At 38.8% G+C, this 18,867-nt stretch overlaps 1 protein-coding gene across 10 annotated transcripts in view; it reads left to right on the forward strand.

Moving 5' to 3' along the window:
• The window catches only part of LOC102902981 (uncharacterized), a 119,191-nt gene that overhangs the window by 58,678 nt on the left and 41,646 nt on the right, over positions 1–18,867 (forward strand). For all 10 annotated transcript variants that reach the window (XM_076553171.1, XM_076553169.1, XM_042262921.2 and 7 more), the window contains one exon: positions 1,438–1,510. In XM_076553171.1, the coding sequence (XP_076409286.1) occupies positions 1,438–1,510 (73 nt within the window). The remainder of the gene's footprint in view (positions 1–1,437; positions 1,511–18,867) is intronic.

Here is an 18,867-nt window from a genome sequence, read left to right on the forward strand (position 1 = left end):
GGTAGCAGCGAGGGTTCTAGAAAAGTGGTGAAAACAATGGGGCGTGTGGCAGGAGTGACAATGGTGACAGGAAAACTCAAGCTTAGAGACGAAAATGATCACAAAGGCCATTAAAACCGGGAATTGAAGAGAGTCCTGAAAATGCTGTCGCTGTCCAGACTGCCTAGTTGGAGGACCTGAAGATGTCGAGGTGTCTGTTGAAAGGGTCCCAGTTTGGGGCTGGGGAGACAGCCCTGTTAATGAAGTGCATCTTCTGTAAACATGAGACACTTGGATTCAAGCACACAAAAGCCCAGGCGTGATTGCACATGCCTGTCCATCCATCACTGGGGAGGCAGACTTTCGGGTATTCCTATCGCTTGCTGAAAACCGAATGGAATAATGGATTTGTTCCCTGGTGCAGTGAGACACCTGTGTACGATGGATGGCACCCGAGGAGAAAGCACACTGATGTCCACTGTCCTACACACACACACACACACACACACACACACACACACACACACACACACACACTGGCACGTGTGTATACACATGTGCAAACACACACACACACACACACACACACACACACACACACACACACACAGATGCGAATGTGATTTGAACCCCTTAAAGAGGTCTCTGTAGAAGATATGCTTCCGGTACCCAATACTCTTTATCAGTTTACATAAATAATTAGTCTTCACCCAGGTGTAGACAATGGACAGGGCAGAGTGCTTAGTCTTCAACCAGAGTCAGCCATTGGGGAAGATGCAGACCACCTTCTGTCTTGTTTTAGCAGTGGATTCATTTCAGTTCAGGTAGCAGATGTATGTACTTGTTAGGGGAATTGTCAGCTCCAACTTTAAGAGAGGCAATTTGTACAGGCAAAAGTCAATACATTGGTGATTGACTCTCTCTCTCTCTCTCTCTCTCTCTCTCTCTCTCTCTCTCTCTCTCTCTGTTGTATATGTCTGTGTGCAGGCTTGGAGGTAAGAGGAGGATATTGGTATCTTGCTCTATCATTCTCTATCTTATCCACTTGATATAAGGTCTCTCAAGAACTTGGAACTAGACTTGCAGCCAGCAAGCCCCCATAATGCCCTGTCTCTGCCACCCACAGCCCTGGGATTGCAAGTGCATGCCCACTTTTTTTTTCACATGTATGATGCAGATTTAAGTCCTTGTGTGTAGGCAGCAAGCACTCTTATTTTCTGAGCCATCTCCTAAGCTGCTGACTTTTTTTAAAGACTGGGACTATCAGTGAGTCTTTGTTGAATGATTTATAGGTTGAAATAAGTTAAAGCTCACAAAGTCAACCAAAAGTTTTAAAACATAGGTCGACTTTGAATTATATAAATGCAGAAATGTCACTTAATACATTAGTACTGGATCTTTTCTCCAGAGTTGCTCAGATGACCAAATCCTGCCATTATTGCATGTTTTTCCCCTAAGGCTCTCTGACAAACCTGATCCTGATGTCCCTGGGACTACAATAGAAGACAATGACAGTACCTCTGTTATTAAGGTAAAAGACACCTTAGTGAAATTTATTTTTTATGATTTTTGTTAAAATGCAGCAGTAGTCTACCTATCACAGTTTCATATAGAAAGCTGGTCTGGGTTGGCATCCATTTTATATGTATGAAAGTTCCTTTCCTTAACTTCAAGTAAGCAGCAAGTCCCTTCAGGGAGTGGTGGCCAATGAAGAGAATGGCTGGAAACACATAGTGGTAGAAGATTGAGTGCTGGTCTCCCATAGTAGAAGATGTTTGATGTTTGCCCGAGGATTGTTTGCAGAAATAAATGCACATTGATTTTAAAACACAGCTCTGGCAATACACCTAAATACATTTTAATGATTCCAGTTAGTAATTTCAGTGATCTGGGAGTCTCCCAGTTGCCTTTACTTTTAGCATAAATGCCAGTAGGTTCTATCCTCCTATTTTATGACCATATATGAGAGCATCTCCTATATTTCTGTTTTTGCTTCTGTATTCAGACTAACAAGAAATTGTAGAAATTTAGACATGTGTAATCTGTTCATCAAAATTTGCATTATGGAGAGTTTGCACCATGTTTTCATTTGATTCCATTAAGAATATATTTAAAAATTATATGTTCATAGGTGTGTGGGTTAATGTCGGGGTCTTCAATTTGATTCCATTGGTCCACATGTCGGTTTTTATGCCAATACCAAGCTGTTTTTGTTACTGTAGCTCTACAGTAGAGCTTGAAGTCAGGGATCGTGATGCCTCCAGAAGTTGTTTTATTGTACAGGATTCTTTTGGCTATCCTGGGATTTTTGTTTTTCCATATGAAGTTGAGTATTATTCTTTCCAGGTCTGTGAAGAATTGTGTTGGTATTTTGATGGGGATTGCATTGAATCTGTAAATTGCTTTTGGTAAAATTGCCATTTTTACTATGTTGGTCCTGCCTATCCATGAGCATGGGAGATCTTTCCATTTTCTGACATCTTCTTCAATTTCTTTTTTTCAGGGACTTAAAGTTCTTGTCATATAGATCCTTCACTTGCTTGGTTAGTGTTACCCCAAGGTATTTTATGTCATTTTTGGCTATTGTAAAGGGTGATGTATCTCTGATTTCCTTCTCAGCTTCTTTTTCCATTGTATATGGGAGGGCTACTGATTTTTTGAGTTGATCTTGTATCCTGCTATGTTGCTGAAGGTGTTTATAAGCTTTATCAGTTCCTGGGTGGAATCTTTGGGGTCACTCAAGTATACTATCATGTCATCTGCAAATAGGGAAAGCTTGACTTCTTCCTTTCCAATTTGTATCCCCTTAATCTCCTTATGTTGTCTTATTGCTCTGGCTAGAACTTCAAGTGCTATATTGAATAAGTATGGGGAGAGTGGACAGCCTTGCCTCGTTTCTGATTTTATTGGAATTGCTTTGAGTTTCTCTCCATTTAATTTGATGTTGGCTGTTGGCTTGCTGTAAATTGCCTTTATTATGTTTAGGTATGTTCCCTGTATTCCTGATCGCTCCAAGACTTTTAACATGAAGGTGTGTTGGATGAAAACTCTTCATCTAGTTAAAAAATATGTGATTTTCCCCAATTAGCCACCAGTTTTGGAAAATATGATTCATACTGTATAATAACATTTAAGTTTTGGTTTTTTGTTTTGATTTAAAAATAATATATACTTACATTCTAGGATTTGAAATAGAAGAAGACTTTTATTAAATATATAATATTCATGTTAAAACTACTTCATAATCATGAACTCCTAGAGGTGTGTGTAACCTGGAGCCCTAGAGTGAGGGTTTGTGTGAATCATAAGTTACATTTTAATGATTTTGAGTGTGAATAATGGACAAATGGGTTTCTAAAGCAGTTTCACGGGTACCTTGATAAGGATGGCACTAGTAATTAAATCAGTGTTTACTTCTAAAGAAAAATATAAATGGAAAATAATGTACATTTTCACCTCCCAACCATCAAAGAAGAGAAAGATTGATAAAAGTAGGATGGTTAATATTAATAATCAATTATCTTATACAGAATTTAGAAGTTCTGAAAACATAGTGAATTAAGTTTAGTTTGAACCACAATGACAAGGCCAAGATTCTTAGTTCTTGATTTTCTCATAATCCAGGCTAGCATAAATATTTTTACTTCATAATGAAGTTCTAGTAATTTGTGAAGAGGTAAATGTATTTGAAGATATTTCATTTTTACATATTAGTTTCTATTCTTTATGTGTCAATACCCTGTGAGTACTAAAGAATAAAGAAGTGTAGCTAGAGTTTTTCTGCCTGGCCCACAGTCAGGACAATTCTCTCTTACCCGCCAGTCCCACGGCTGCTCAGATCCAACCAAGTAGACACACAGAGACTTATATTGCTTACAAACTGCATGGCTGTGGCAGGCTTCTTGTTAATTGTTCTTATATCTTAAATTAACCCATTTCTATTAGTTTATACTTTGCCATGTGGCTTGTGGCTTACCAGTACCTTACACCTTGCTTGTCATGGCAGCGGCTGGCAGTGTCTCTCTCCTCAGCCTTCTACTTCCCAGAATTCTCCTCTCTGCTTGTCCCACCTGCCTGGCTACTGGCAAATCAGTGTTTTATTTCTTAACCAATCAGAGCAACACATTTAACATACAGACCATCCCACAGCACTTCCCCTTTTGGTTTTTTCCAAAAGGAAGGTTTTAACTTTCACATAGTAAAATTACAGATAACAAAACAATTATCAAGCAAGAATTACAGTTACAATATCTAGTCTATTTATAATAATTAGTCTATTTGTATTTGGTAAAATTAAAGAAGATACCCTATCTATCTTATATTTGTGGGTCTAAGGTTTCATATCTAACTTATCTTTTATCATAACTAAGGAAAATCATAACTAGTCTTCAACTACATCAAAGGCCTCAGAAGGATATAATATTACCTGAGAAATGGGAGAAGGATGCAAGCAATTTTTGGGAGTCTTGCAGGGTAGACAGAGACAGCTGACAGCCTGGACAGTCATCCAAAGTTCTTTTGTAAAGTTGGGGCATCTGTCTTCAGGCCACAGGGCTAGAGTCTCTCAGTCATTTTTTTCTGTGTCCTGTAGGATGTCTGACAGTTTCCTCTGTGAAGCAGGAACCTGAAGGACCATTTTGCCAAGCAAAGTTCAGTGGTCACTTTCCTATGGGTCCTGCATGTCCAGTCGATCAAGCAGTCCAGGCAAATACAGTTTCTTGCCCAAATGGCTATTTTTGCCAAGGTGAAGATAAACTCTATATGGAGTGTCTTCCATTCCCAGCCTCCTCTCTTTAAGTAAATTGGTGTTGTCAGGAGCAGACATGTTTCACTGTCCAGAAAGTCTAAATTTTTAAAACATTTTAAATGCCATATTCTGTAGGTCTTTGAAGTGTTTGAAGATTACCTGTTTATCTAAAATATATCTATGTATACCTAGAAAACTTAACTAACATGACTATAAGTTTGACTATCATAGAAGACTAATTGTTCTATTACAATTTAAATGAGTTGTATAAACATAATACCTTAAACAAGAGTAAAAGCACACATACAGTATAACAAAATTAAGTTTAAACTTGTATCAATAAACTAAAATCTATAGCAATGTAAAACATTTCAAACAAGTTGTTGTTCTTTAAAAGTAGGTTCATTAATCTACCCTTTCACCCTATCATATCTATATCATATCCTGTCATGGACTGGCCCATCGTGGGTACCATGACTGTAGGCGAACCAGGGCTTGGGTAGTCAGGAAGGCAAGGATTTGGCGAATGACAGACAGACAACACACTCAGAAGTGGTTTGAATCTGTTGTAATTTTATTTTTGTAAATCAGTAGTTTATATACAGAAAAAACTATCAATTCATACAAGGAACAACGAGAGCTTGGCAACAATTTAATCACATCATCTTTAAAAAAAAAGCAAGCACACAGTTATTAATCAGCGCTAGACATAACCCTTCACCCACAAGAACTTTATGACCCAAAAAGCAGTCTGTGTTTTTTAAACTTAGTACAGTCCCTAGACTTGTGTAGGATTCTTTGTGGTTGTAGCTATGTCTTTTATCTTTATCTTGGTCACTGTCTTGTTTATTATGTACTTTTATTTTTTTGGTTTTTATGACCCACTTAGCCAATTTGGATATTGTAGGTCCTCCCTAAGTCCTTTTTAGTTTTTTTTAACATATATCTCTTTTAATATAAAATCTTTTTACCTGTTGGAATATGGACTCTTGTACTTTTACGCCTGTAAGGGAAGGGGTTTTGTGACCCGTCCAGCAGGCCAGGTTATTCGAGGGTCTCGAGGAGGGACCACCTGTGAATCAATGGGGGGCGAGAGGGAAAGGAGACCAAGCGCGTGAAGAAAGACAAAGCAGTCTGAGTTGCGTCAAGGCCTCGTTTATTGACTGGGTGTTAGAGCTTATAAACAGGGCTTCAGGTAGGGAGGGGGAGCAGGAGTGAGGAGAGGACAAAGAAAATTCCTAAGGAGGGTCAGCAGGAGGTCTCTTTGGTCCCAGGCCCCTGTAGCTAGCTGATTTAAAGAGGTTTATTTAATCCTACATTCCTAGGTTAGACTAAAAGCCTCTTATTTACACGAGGCTTGATAAATCGTGGCAGGTAACACAAGGTTCAAGACACAGCTGTCCAGAGTCGGTCTCCAACAGTTTTGTTGTAGTCCTTAAGTTTTTCATGTTGAATTTCCTCAACAGAGGGGCCCACCATCTGCCTCTTATGAGATAACGTCTTCTGTCATAAATTACTTTAGTTGGGATTCCTAAAGGATTTCTAGTGGGTGAGTGTTCATTCCTTAGAAGTTCCTGAATCTTTATACTTTTTTTATTTAGTGGCTTGGGGTCTTTACGAAATAGTTTATTTTGTTATATTTGATTAAGATCCATATCCAGCTTTTCCTTTCCTCCATAGTTTATAACCCAAGAATTCATTAATTTTGGCTGTGTTTCATAGATTAACTAGAACATTATCAGAAAAGCAGTTATACAGAACCCATAGCCCAGGGAGCTCATGATCTGTGAAGCACGTCTTTTTTGAGAGGGAGGCATAACACGGGCACTCTGTAAGGGACCTCTAGGGAGCTTAGTCCCGTGGGACACGTATCTCCCGTCTGCTATTATAGACATAATTGTTTATGTCACATGGCCAACAATGGAGTTGCTATGGCAATATCCCCTTTTTTCTTTAGAAAGAGATTGTATTTATAATCAACCTGTTTTAAATAAAAATATTGTTTTTTCTCTGTCCCACACCAGAGGGCTCTTCTGATATGGGACACAAGAATCTCTTAACCTTTTCTTTTTTAGCAAGATGTTTGGGTTTAGAGAAGGGGTGAGTCAATTTCATCTCCAAAGCCAGCATGGTATATTTGGGAATTTGGGTGTAGCTTCTCTTACTACTTCCTGCTGGAGAGGGGCAGTGTATCTTATGGGGACACAAAAAAAATTTCGGATTATGGAGTAGTCCGTGAGGGTGTATCATCTGAGCCAGTTGCCTTAAAACGGTTTTGGATGTTGGATCATCTAGGCCATGGTGTCATTGGAGACTTTTCAGAGGGTCTTGGCTGGTCAAACCTGATGTATCTTAATCTGGAACAAATCCATAGCCTCGGGCTTTCTGTGGAAACAAAAGCAGAGCCTCCTTTCCAAAGCAACACATCCTTGCATCCAAATTTGGAAGTCAAGGTATCTTTAAAATATACATATTGGCTTAACTCAACAGAATTTACAATCAATTTTTTTTCTGCAGTTAAAAATCCCAAAGACAGCACAATCCAGATTCTATGTGTAATATCCATCTTTATGTGGCTTATTTTTATACTACCTTTACTGTCTCTTTAAAGACTTTATTTTTTAAAAAACTATCTATTTGTTTATATAACTGTATATATTCCTTGTTCTCTCTCTTTTAAGCCTATGTACATTTTTACACACATTGTAAAGCATTTAAAGTTTGAATCTGTCTTATGCTTTTATCAAAGCAGTGTGTAGCCCAGAAACCTCTTTTTTTTGTACTAGTAAAGGCTAACTCCACTAAGCACCATGTTGCGTGGCTTACAGAAACCTCTGTTTAACTCAGCAGGAATAGGTCAAGCCCACATGTCTCGAACCTGCCATCAAGTAGCTCAAGCCTGCATGTTGCAGCATCTAGCCGCCTACATAAGACATGAAGCAGGAACATTGGCTCCATCTTAGGATTGTTTATTAAATATTCTCAGGTTTAAGGTGGAAACTCGAGCTGTTGGGCACCATTTGTAGCTGGAGATTTCTCCAGTCCCATGGCCAGCCACTCAGATCCAACCAAGTAAACACACAGAGACTTATATTGCTTACAAACTGCATGGCTGTGGCAGGCTTCTTGTTAACTGTTCTTATATCTTAAATTAACCCATTTCTATTAGTCTATACTTTGCCATGTGACTCGTGGCTTACTGGTACCTTACATCTCACTTGTCATGGCAGCGGCTGGCAGTGTCTCTCTCCTCAGCCTTCTACATCCCAGAATTCTCCCCTCTGCTTGTCCCACCTATGCTTCCTGCCTGGCTACTGGCAAATCAGTGTTTTATTTCTTAACCAATCAGAGAAACACATTTAACATACAGACCATCCCACAGCAAAGAAGTTTTGAAAACATGCCCTTTAAAACAAAAAAGTTAACTTCAGAACCAAACCAAGAAGTTAATCCTCTACCTTTCCACGGCAGAAAATATGTAAAGATGCAGAAACAACGATAAATGACATAGACTATATCCATGAGGAAACTTCATCACAGTTTTTATGTCAGAGCAAACAAGCCAGAAGAAGTGTAAAGATCTTTCGTGGAGCAAAGGGAAGCAATGCCTTCTGGGAAATGAGCTGAGTTTTAATCTAGTCTTTAAGATTAGAAGTCAAAACAAAAATATTAAGGAAAGGAAAACCTAATTGATCTTTGAAGTATTGTTATGTGGAATTGAGTGGGACTTTTGAGGCCTTTCTTCCAGAAAGCAAGGACTTGGTTGTCAGGCCTATGTTAGGCCTAGGCCTTGGTGCCATGTAGTTGTACTTGAATCATTTCAATGGAAAGTGTCTTGGTGATTGGAACTTCTAGTGCAGTTTGGAGTTTTTCCATTTGAAAAATGTGATATTTGCATGGGATTGTTTGAATCTTGTTTTCTGGTCCCTCCCCATCACCACCCTCATAGTCTGAAGGTAGATTTTTCTCTTGATAAAGGAACAAAAAAAGTGAACATCTTGTTTGTAAATAGGTATCTAGTAACTAGTGGTAAACTTGAAATGGTAGAATTCTTTAAAGCCTAATTCTAGGTAGTCTTAAGAAAATGTATCTTAATTATTTTTGAACCTGTATTCACCTTGTTTTTTTCAAATATCTTAAGTTATATTTTCTTTTTCAGAGCTGCTTCTTATTTGGGGCTACTTTTTTTTTTAATTTAGGCGTAATTCATAAAAGGGTATATTGTTTTGATGAGATTTTTTACAACTGTGGCTGGATGTCTTTCATTAGTCTTCCAAGAAGGGCCATTTTACTTTTTTAGAGTTACTTTTTAAAGTCATGAGGTCAACAACTTGGACTACTATGCATGTAAGTGCTAATGCAAATTAAAACCCAAGTTGACCTCCAGCAGCAGTTCATTCTATGTTGACAGTGAGAGAACACTTTGCCTGTTAGGATACTGTTACTTGTGGACTGAAATGCTGAAGAAACCCCTCCCCCTATTTTGTTTTTTGCAAAAATCAAGGTATATTCTAGGGTTTCCTGGTTGACCTCAACAGATAAACTGAGATGATAGTCTTAGTTCAGAAATGATCTGAATGTAGATTTACAGTCTACGTGTACAGCTGGCTAAGTGAGATCGCTTTCACAGTTCTGCATGTATCCCATTGGCTCCCCATTAGTCACTGAACTCTTTAAACTGGTATTGTAACATTATCACAATGTTTTGCGCCAATTTTATAAACTTTACAGTGCAATATGTGTTCCTTTTCTGAGGCAAACCAAAGGTATATTTCTCAAGGTTCTGCTGCTAACAGCAGAGTTGATGGAGGATTTTTTATACATTTGTAATAGATAGAAATAAACCAGAAAAAAAAGTGGTGGAGGAAAAGGTGAACACTGCAAGAATACTCAAAAGGGCTGAGAGTTGCAAATGCCAAGAATGGCTTTGCATAGTAAATGGAATAGAACAGCTCTGAACTATAGCTTACTTTTCCTGGTTTGGTCTAACAGAATGATTGAATGCTTTTGTACAAAAATCAGAGCCTTAAAAACAAGGATTTGGTGAGATTGTAAAATGGTGTGCCACTTTGGCAAAACAGTTTGGTGGTTGGTCAAAATGCAAAACATTGTTACTCTGTTACTCAACAATTCTACCCTGAGGAATATATCCTCAAACTACTGAAAATGTGCACCTATGAAACATGTACATGAAGGTTTACAGCAGTGTGTTGCTAATAGTAAAAAAGTTAAAACAACTCAAATAGCTATCAAATACTGGAGAGAAATAAAATGTGGCTTATTCATACAATAGAATATTATTAAGACATAAAAATGAATGAGAAACTGACAGATTAAATGACTTTGGTGAACCTTCATAATTTCATTTGTAGATCTTTCCATTTCTAATTTATAAATACATTTGGGGTTATAAATTATAAATGTACTACCTCCTGTCAACATTGTATACTTCAATTTGATGATTTCTGTGTCAAACATTATATGGAAATGTTTCCAGGTATTTTCTGTATTAACTGTGAATGAATAGAAAAAAATAAATTGCCTGTGATGGAAAAAAAAGAAGTGTAAAGATCATTTGAAAACTTTTAGGAAGATGTGAAGTTGTTTGTTCTCAGGGAGAGCCACTAGATAATACCTCTGAAGGACAAATACCCATAAAGGTAGTTTCCACTCATTTGAAAAGTAAAATATTTGCTTGTCAGAGGAAAGATGCATCTCTGTGCTATGTCTGCAGTTTCACAGATGGTGTCAGAAAAGAGGAGCCTAGCCTCAAACATGTTCTGCACCTCCTTCACATCCTCACTCCCAGGAACACCATGCCAGTCACCTTCTAAGGTTTAAGTGACAATAAGTTAGACTACGGAAATAAAAAATCAGAAAGGGAACATACTTTTAACACAAGTCAGGAGAACTCATCAAAATACAGAGAATAAATAATAAAGACTCCTGGATTAGTTGCAGTCAGTATGAAAGCAACCAGCATGTTTGTGTGCTTTAGATTTGTTTACTTTATGTATATGAATGTTTTTGCCAGCATTCTGTCTGTGTACCGTGTGTGTGTGTGTGTGTGTGTGTGTGTGTGTGTGTGTGTGTGTGCTGCCCATGGAGGTGAAAAGAGGGCATTTGGTCCCCTGGAACATGATTTACAGATGGTTGTTAGCTACTGTGTGGATGCTGTGAATTGAACCTAGTCCTCTGCAAGAGTAACAAATATTCTAAACTGATGCTCCATCTCTCCAACCCCCAGAACAAATGTTTGATATACAAATAATTAGAGTATAAGCCAAGATATCCTAAGTGGAAACAAGTAGCCAGTCTCAGGATGTTTGCTAACTTCCTGGAGCCCAGATATCACCATCCTGCCAGTTTTACACACTGAAATCCAGAGAACATATGGGCAGAAAGAACAACAATAGGAGGCTGGGCATGTTGGCACATGACTTTAATCCCAGCACAGAGGAGACAGAGGCAGACAGGTCTCTGTGAGTACAAGGACAGCTTGGTCTCAGTTTATTTGGGGAAGAGGGAAGGCAAAGGACATGTGTGCCATAGCACAAGTATGAAGGTAAAAGGATAACTTGTGGAAGTCAGTTCTCTCCTCATACCATGTCAGTCTCAGGGATCAAATTCGGTTGTCAGTCTTGCTTAGTCATCTCATGGTCCTCTGATTTACAATTTGACTAAAGCCCTGTTAGCATTAACACACACAGAGAGGCTCATGTATTTGAACACTTGGTTACTGTTTGGGGAAATTGTTTAACATTTGGGATATGGCCTGGCTAGAAGAAAAAGGCTGCCTGTGAAGGGTCTTAATGGACATCACTACTTCTGGTACCAGTTCGGAGTTGTGTGCTTCCTGGTCTGCCACAATGTAAGAAGCAGCAGAGCACCACCACAGACCAAGGCGCCTGTTTGTCTTCTGTACTGTATTGGACTGAGATTCCTGGCAGCCACGAGCCTTTCTACGTTAGGTATTTTCTGTTAGATTTTTGTCAAAACAACTAGAAAAGTAACAGCCCTCTTCTCAGTTTTAATACCCCACTCAAAAGGTATTAATCAAGAAGAAAGATAGCTCTTTTTGCAGACCTCACTTACATGAAATGCTCATCTCTACGCAACAAGTTAATTGCCTTGAAGCATCTAACTTCAACATTAGAAAAGAGGCAGACTAGATGTAATCATTACACTTAATGAAACCATTACTCACTGTGATATGGTCAGAAATCAAACTCAAATGTTCTTTCTTTTAAGCCTAATTCAATTTGGTTTCCAAATTAACCATAACTTCCATATGCGTGATTGCTTGAAAGAAAATGGACCTGATAGACTCATAGGGAGCGGCACTATTGGGAGGTGTGGCCTTGTTAGGATAGGTGTGGCCTTGTTAGAGGAAGTGTGTCACTTTGAGGGGGCTTTGAGGTTTAAGAAGCTCAAACCAGGCCCAATGTCTCTTTCTCTTCCTACTGCCTGCCAATCTAGATATAGAATTCTCAGCTACCTCTCCAGTGCCATGTCTGCCTGAGTGATGCCATGCTTCCTGCCAACAAGGGAATAAACTTCTGAACCTCTCAGCTGACCCAAATTAAATGCTTTCCTTTATAAAAGTTGCCATGACCATGGTGTCTCATCATAGCAATAAAATCCTAACTAAGACAATACCTGATCGAATTCAGTAATTTTTGGTCAAGAGAGGACTTAGCAGGGAGATGGATCTCAAGTACTTTTAATAAGAAAAGAAATCAGCAACATCCTCTTAGGTAAGACAGAGTGAATGATCTGTCTGTTGACAGGCTTGCAGTCCTTGATCCTTGAGGACAGAAGAAGGAAATTTTAGAATCTATGTAGGTTATTTAAAGACTCTAATGAGGAGCCAGAGTGAGTGCTCAGAGGGTCAGAGCACATACTTCTCCTGTAGAGGACCCAAGTTCTGTTTTCACCACCCATGTCAGGTGACTCATAACTGCCTGGAATCCCAGGTTCAAAGAATGCAACACCCCAGGCCTCCATAGGCACATGTACTCATTTACACGTACCCACACATATCAAAAAATCAATCTTAAAAATGGAAGTGAACATTGAAGACATATTTTTGTTTCATTTTCACCTTTAAAACCAAATTTGACATTTATCTCAATTTTCCAAAAAATTTAAATTCAAGATTTTTTTTATTTTAGGTTAAAAAAAAAGCTCTATAGCATAGAAACATTTGATAATCATAAACTATGATAATCTCTGGTAACTTCAAGGCAAATTTTATTTTCAGAAACATCTTCATACTTGTGGTCAATTTCTTTTCCTGAATAGACTTTCTGCATTCATGCGTATAATTTCCTGATAAGATGAAGGTGTGATGAACTTTGAGACATGAATTAGATTATTAAAGTTATAAGCAGTGTGACACTGATGGCCAGTGGTTAGATTTGAGGAAGAGGAGTCCCTTCCTGCTTCCTTAAATCTGTAATTCCATGTTGTGAGTGACTCCTACTAAGTTCAAAGAGCTACTTCTGCCCTGTAGTTCTAATTGTCTTAAGTTTTAAGTCAGTTTTCAACATTTCAGATAGTGATAGGCCCCAGACCCAGGGTACTACCTTCTTGGGTGGGCGCCCCAAGAACCCAGACACCAGTCCAGTTGATGCAAACAGCAAGAGGTTTATTGATGTGGCTGTACAGTCGGGCTGCTCTTGTCCTGAGGGCAAGAGTCACATCCTACTGTTGCTACATAGGTACTTTTAAAAGAAAAACCCACAAAATCCACAAGATTACAATTCCCATATAATTTCATTTTGATTGATTTATGTCTAGAGGCTAATTTCACAAGATCATGGCCTGATCACAGGGTGAGTACAGTCACATCTGTCTGCACGCACATTCTTCCCAAAACCTCAAGGGGGGTATCAGGGTGGGAGTGAGAATTACACAAAGGTCACAGTGGTCTTTCCTGGAACACTTGCAATTATCCCAGTCACAGCTGAGCGCATCTCTTAATAGAAATCTCTTTACATTGTTACATTGTGGCAGGGGTGGTTGGGTAATGGCTGAGTCAGTTTGCCCTTGGAACTAGCTTTTCAGTTCCTCATTCTCCTGGGGCTTGGGGGGGGGTGTAAGCCTGAAGGGTTAGGGTCTTTTATTAGAGTGGGGTAAAATCTTTTAATGTAAGGATTGCTTTTCTATGTTAAAGTCATCTAATTTTTGCAAACTTAATGTATATTTAGGTGTGTTTATTCTAATCCTACTAAGTTTTTTGTTGGTTTTGTGGTTTGTTGGTGTTTTGCTCCTATTCCAGGCTAACATAAAATATTCTGACTTCTAAATGAAAGACTTATATGAATAGCAAAGCATATACAGAGATATTTAACTGTTAAATACTAATTTGTTTCTATTTTTGCTTTGAGCATACCTCATGACTCTGAAGGATTAAGTCATTTTTTAAATTCTTATTTATTAAGAAAATTTCTACTCACTCCTCATGCTATTCACAGAACACCCTCCTCCCTTCTCCCATCTGCCAGCCCTCTTTCCCAAGCCACCCCACATCCCCACATCCCCCAAATCGAGGTATCCCATGGGGAGTCAGCAGAGACCAGATCACTGAGACTAGGCAGATTCAATCCCCTTCCCACTGCACCAAGGCTGTGCAAGGTGTCACACCACAGGCACCAGATTCCCAGAAGCCTGCCCATGTACCAGGGACAGATCCTGATCCCCCTGCCTGGGTGTCCCCCAAACAATTCGAGCCAAACAACCATATTCTGTGTCCAGAGGGTCTAGTCGAGCCCCATGGGGGATCTACAGCCACCAGTCCACAGTTCATGGGTTTCCACTAGTGTGGTCCGTCATCTCTGCACATCCTTCCATCATGATCTCGATGTCCCTCACCTTCAGTATCTCTCCTCTCTCACATCAACTGGATTTCCGGGACTCATCCTGGTGCCTGGCCGTGGCTCTCTGTATCTGCCTCTATCTGTCACTGGACAAAGGCTCTATGATGACAGTTAGGGTATTTGCTAGGCTGGTCACCAGAGTAGATTGGTCCAGGCACTCTCTGGACCACTGCCAGCAGACCAAGGTGGGGTCAACCTTGTGGATTCCAGAAAGCCTCCCCAGCACCCTGCCTCTTCCTATCCCCATGATGTCCTCATCTACCATGGTATCTTCCTCCCTGCCCTCCCACTCTGTCCTTGTTCTAGCTTGACCCTCCCATTTCCCTATGTTCTCATCCCCCACTCCTCGCCCTCTGCCACCCCCCCACACCCAGTCCACTCATGTAGATCTCTTCCAATCTTCACGGGAGCATCCATGTGTCCCTCCTAGGGTCTTTCCAAGTTAGCTAGCCTCTATGGATTTGTGGGTTGCAATCTGGCCATCCCTTCCCAACCATTTAGTATTCACTTATGTGTGAGTACATACTATGTTTGTCCTTCTGAGTCTGGGTTACCTCACTCAAGATGACATTTTCTAGATCCATCCATTTGCCTGCAAATTTCATGATATCATTGTTTTTTACCACTGAGTAGTATTTCATTGTGTATATGTGCCATATTTTCTTTATCCATTCTTCATTTGGGGGGCATCTAAGTTGTTGCCAGGATCTTGCTATTGCAAACCCTAACCCTTCAGGCTTACACCCCCCAAGCCCCAGGAGAATGAGGAGCTGATATGAACATAGTTGAGCATGTGTCTTTGTGGTAAGAATGAGCATTCCTTGGGTATATACCCAAGAGTGGTATAACTGGGTCTTGAGGAAGACTTATTCCCAACTTTCTAAGAAACTGCCACACTGATATCCAGAGTGGTTGTACAAGTTTGCATTCCCACCAACAGTGGAGGAGTGTTCCCCTTGCTCCATATCCTCTCCAACATAAGCTGTCTTCAGTGTTTTTGATCTTATCCATTCTGACAGGTGTAGGATAGTATCTCAGAGTTGTTTTGATTTGCATTTCTATGATGACTAAGGATGTTGAGCAATTCCTTAAATGTCTTTCAGACATTTGAGAGTCTTATGTTGAAAATTCTCTGTTAAGCTCTGTAGCCCATTTTTTAATTGGATTGTTCAGTATTTTGATGTCTAGATTTTTGAGTTCTTTATATATTTTGGAGATCATCCTCTGTCAGATGTGGGGTTGGTGAAGATCTTTTCCCATTCTGTAGGCTGTCCTTTGGTCTTATTGACCGTGTCCTTTGCTCTACAAAAGCTTCTCAGTTTCAGGAGGTCCCATTTATTAATTGTTGCTTTCAGTGTCTGTGCTACTGGTGTTATTATATTTAGGAAGTAGTGTGCTGTGCCAATTTGTTCCAGACTACTTCCTACTTTCTCTTCTGTCAAGTTCAGTGTAACTGGACTTATGTTGAGGTCTTTGATCCACTTAGACTCGAGTTTTGTGCATAGCAACAGATATGGATCTATTTGCAATCTTCTGCATGTTGACATCCAGTTATGCCAGCACCATTTGTTGAAGATACTTTCTTTTTTCCATGGTACAGTTTTGGCTTCTTTGTCGAAAATAATATGTTCATAGGTGTGTGGATTAATGTCAGGGTCTTCAATTTGATTCCATTGGTCCACATGTCAGTTTTTATACCAGTACCAAGCTGTTTTTATTACAGTAGCTGTATAGTAGATCTTGAGGTCGGGGATCATGATGCCTCCAGAGGTTGTTATTGTACAGGATTCTTTTAGCTATCCTAGGTTTTTTGTTTTTCCATATAAAGTTAAGTATTGTTATTTCCAAATCTGTGAAGAATTGTGTTGGGATTTTGATGGTGATTGCGTTGAATCTGTAGATTGCTTTTGGTAAGATTGCCATATTTACTATGTTGACTCTACCAATCCATGAGCATGGGAGATCTTTCCATTTTCTGACATCTTCAATTTCTTTCTATATTATATTATTTTTGGCTATTGTAAAGGGCGATGTTTCTCTGATTTCTTTCTCAGTCCCTTTTTCATTTGTATATATGAGGGCTACTGATTTTTTTCAGTTAATCTTGTATCCTGCCACTTTACTGAAGGAGTTTATCAGCTGTAGGAGTTCCATGGTAGAATTTTTGGGGTCACTTATATATACTATATTATCATCTGCAAATAATGAAAGTTTGACTTATTCCTTTTCAGTTTGTATCCCTTTGATCTACTTTTGTTGTCTTATTGCTCTAGCTAGAATTTCAAGTACTATATTGAATAAGTATGGGGAGAGTGGACAGCCTTGTCTTGTTCCTGATTTTAGTGGAATTGCTTTGAGTTTCTCCCCATTTAATTTGATGTTAGCTGTTGGCTTGCTGTAAATTGCCTTTATTATGTTTAGGTATGTTCCTTGTATTCCTGATCTCTCCAAGACCTTTATCATGAAGGGATGTTGGATTTTGTCAAAGGCTTTTTCAGCATGTAGTGAGATGATTATGTGGTTTTTTTCTTTCAGTTTGTTTATATGGTGTATTACATTGACAGATTTTCGTATGTTGTATTTGGGGCATAAATATTCAGAATTGAGACTTCATCTTGTTGGATTTTCCATGTGATAAATATGTAATGTCCTTCCCAATCTCTTTTGATTGATTTTTGTTTGAAGTCTATTTTACTAGATATTAGGATAGCTACACCAGCTTGATTCTTAAATCCATTTGATTGGAATGTCTTTTCCCAGCCTTTTATTCTGAGATGGTATCTGTCTTTGAAGTTGAGGTGTGTTTCTTTTTTTTTTTTTTTTAAAGATTTATTTATTTATTATGTATACAGAGGAGGGTGCCAGATCTCATTACAGATGGTAGTGAGCCACCATGTGGTTGCTGGGAATTGAACTTGGGACCTCTGGAAGAGCAGGCAGTGCTCTAAACCTGTGAGCCATCTCTCCAGCCCGAGGTGTGTTTCTTTTATGCAGCAAATGGGTGGATCTTGTTTTTGTATCCATTCTGTCAGGCTGTGTCTTTTTATAGGTGAATTGAGACCATTGATATTGATGGATATTACTGACCAGTTATTGTTAATTCCTGTTATTTTTTGGTGTTAGTGTTTTATATTTTCCTTCTTTGGTATTTGTTGGTGTGGGACTATCTATTGCCTGTGTTTTCATGGGTGTATCTATCTTCTTTAGGTTGGATTTTTCCTTTGAGTGCTTTCTGTAGAACTGTATTTGTGGAGAGATATTTTTAAATCTGTTTTTATCATGGAATATTTTGTTTACTCCATCTATGTTGATTGAGAGTTTTGCTGGGTATAATAGTCTGGGTTGGCAGCCATGATCTCTTAGTATCTGCATAACATTTGTCCAGGACCTTCTGGCTTTTAGAGTCTCCATTGAGAAGTCAGGTGTTATTCTTATGGGTCTTCCTTTATATGTTACTTAGCCTTTTTCCTTTGCAGCTCTTAATATTTTTCTTTATTCTGTATGTTTAGTGATTTGATTATAATGTGGTGAGGGGACTTTCTTTTTGGATCCAGTCTATTTGGTGTTCTGTAACCTTCTTGTATCTTTATAGGCATTTCCTTCTTTAGGTTGGGAAAGTTTCCTTCTATGATTTTGTTGAATATATTTTCTGTGCCTTTGAGTTGGTATTCCTCTCCTTCTACTCCTATTATTCTTAGGTTTGGTCTTTTCATGGTGTCCCAAATTTCCTGGAAATTTTGGGTCATGACTTTGTTGGTTTTAGTGTTTTCTTTAACTGTTGTATCTATTTATTCTAATGTATCTTTTTCGCCCGAGATCCGCTCTTCCATCTCTTGCATTCTGTTGGTTATACTTGCACCTGTAGCTCTTGTTCTTTTACCAAGGTTTTTCTACTTCCAGCATTACCTCAGTTTGTGTCTTCTTTATTAACTCCATTTCAGTTTTGAAATCTTGAACTGTTTCCCTCACTTGTTTAATTGCTTTCTCTTGGCTTTCAAGGGATTTACTGATTTCTTCCCATTTTTTGTTTGACTTTTCCTCAATTTCTTTAAGGGAATTTTTCATTTCCTCCTTTAAGATCTCTAATATCTTCTTAAAGTCATTTTATGATAGATATCTTCTGTTTCTTCTGTGTTGGTATGTTCAGGTCTTGCTGATGTAGGTTCTGGTGGAGCCATATTGGTTTTTATGTTGTTGACTGTATTTTTGCACTGACATTTACCCATCTCTTTCTCCACTTGGTGCAAGTGGTGTCTATGT

The sequence above is a fragment of the Peromyscus maniculatus genome, chromosome 17 (genome assembly GCF_049852395.1).
Source record: "Peromyscus maniculatus bairdii isolate BWxNUB_F1_BW_parent chromosome 17, HU_Pman_BW_mat_3.1, whole genome shotgun sequence".
Lineage (NCBI taxonomy): Eukaryota > Metazoa > Chordata > Mammalia > Rodentia > Cricetidae > Peromyscus > Peromyscus maniculatus.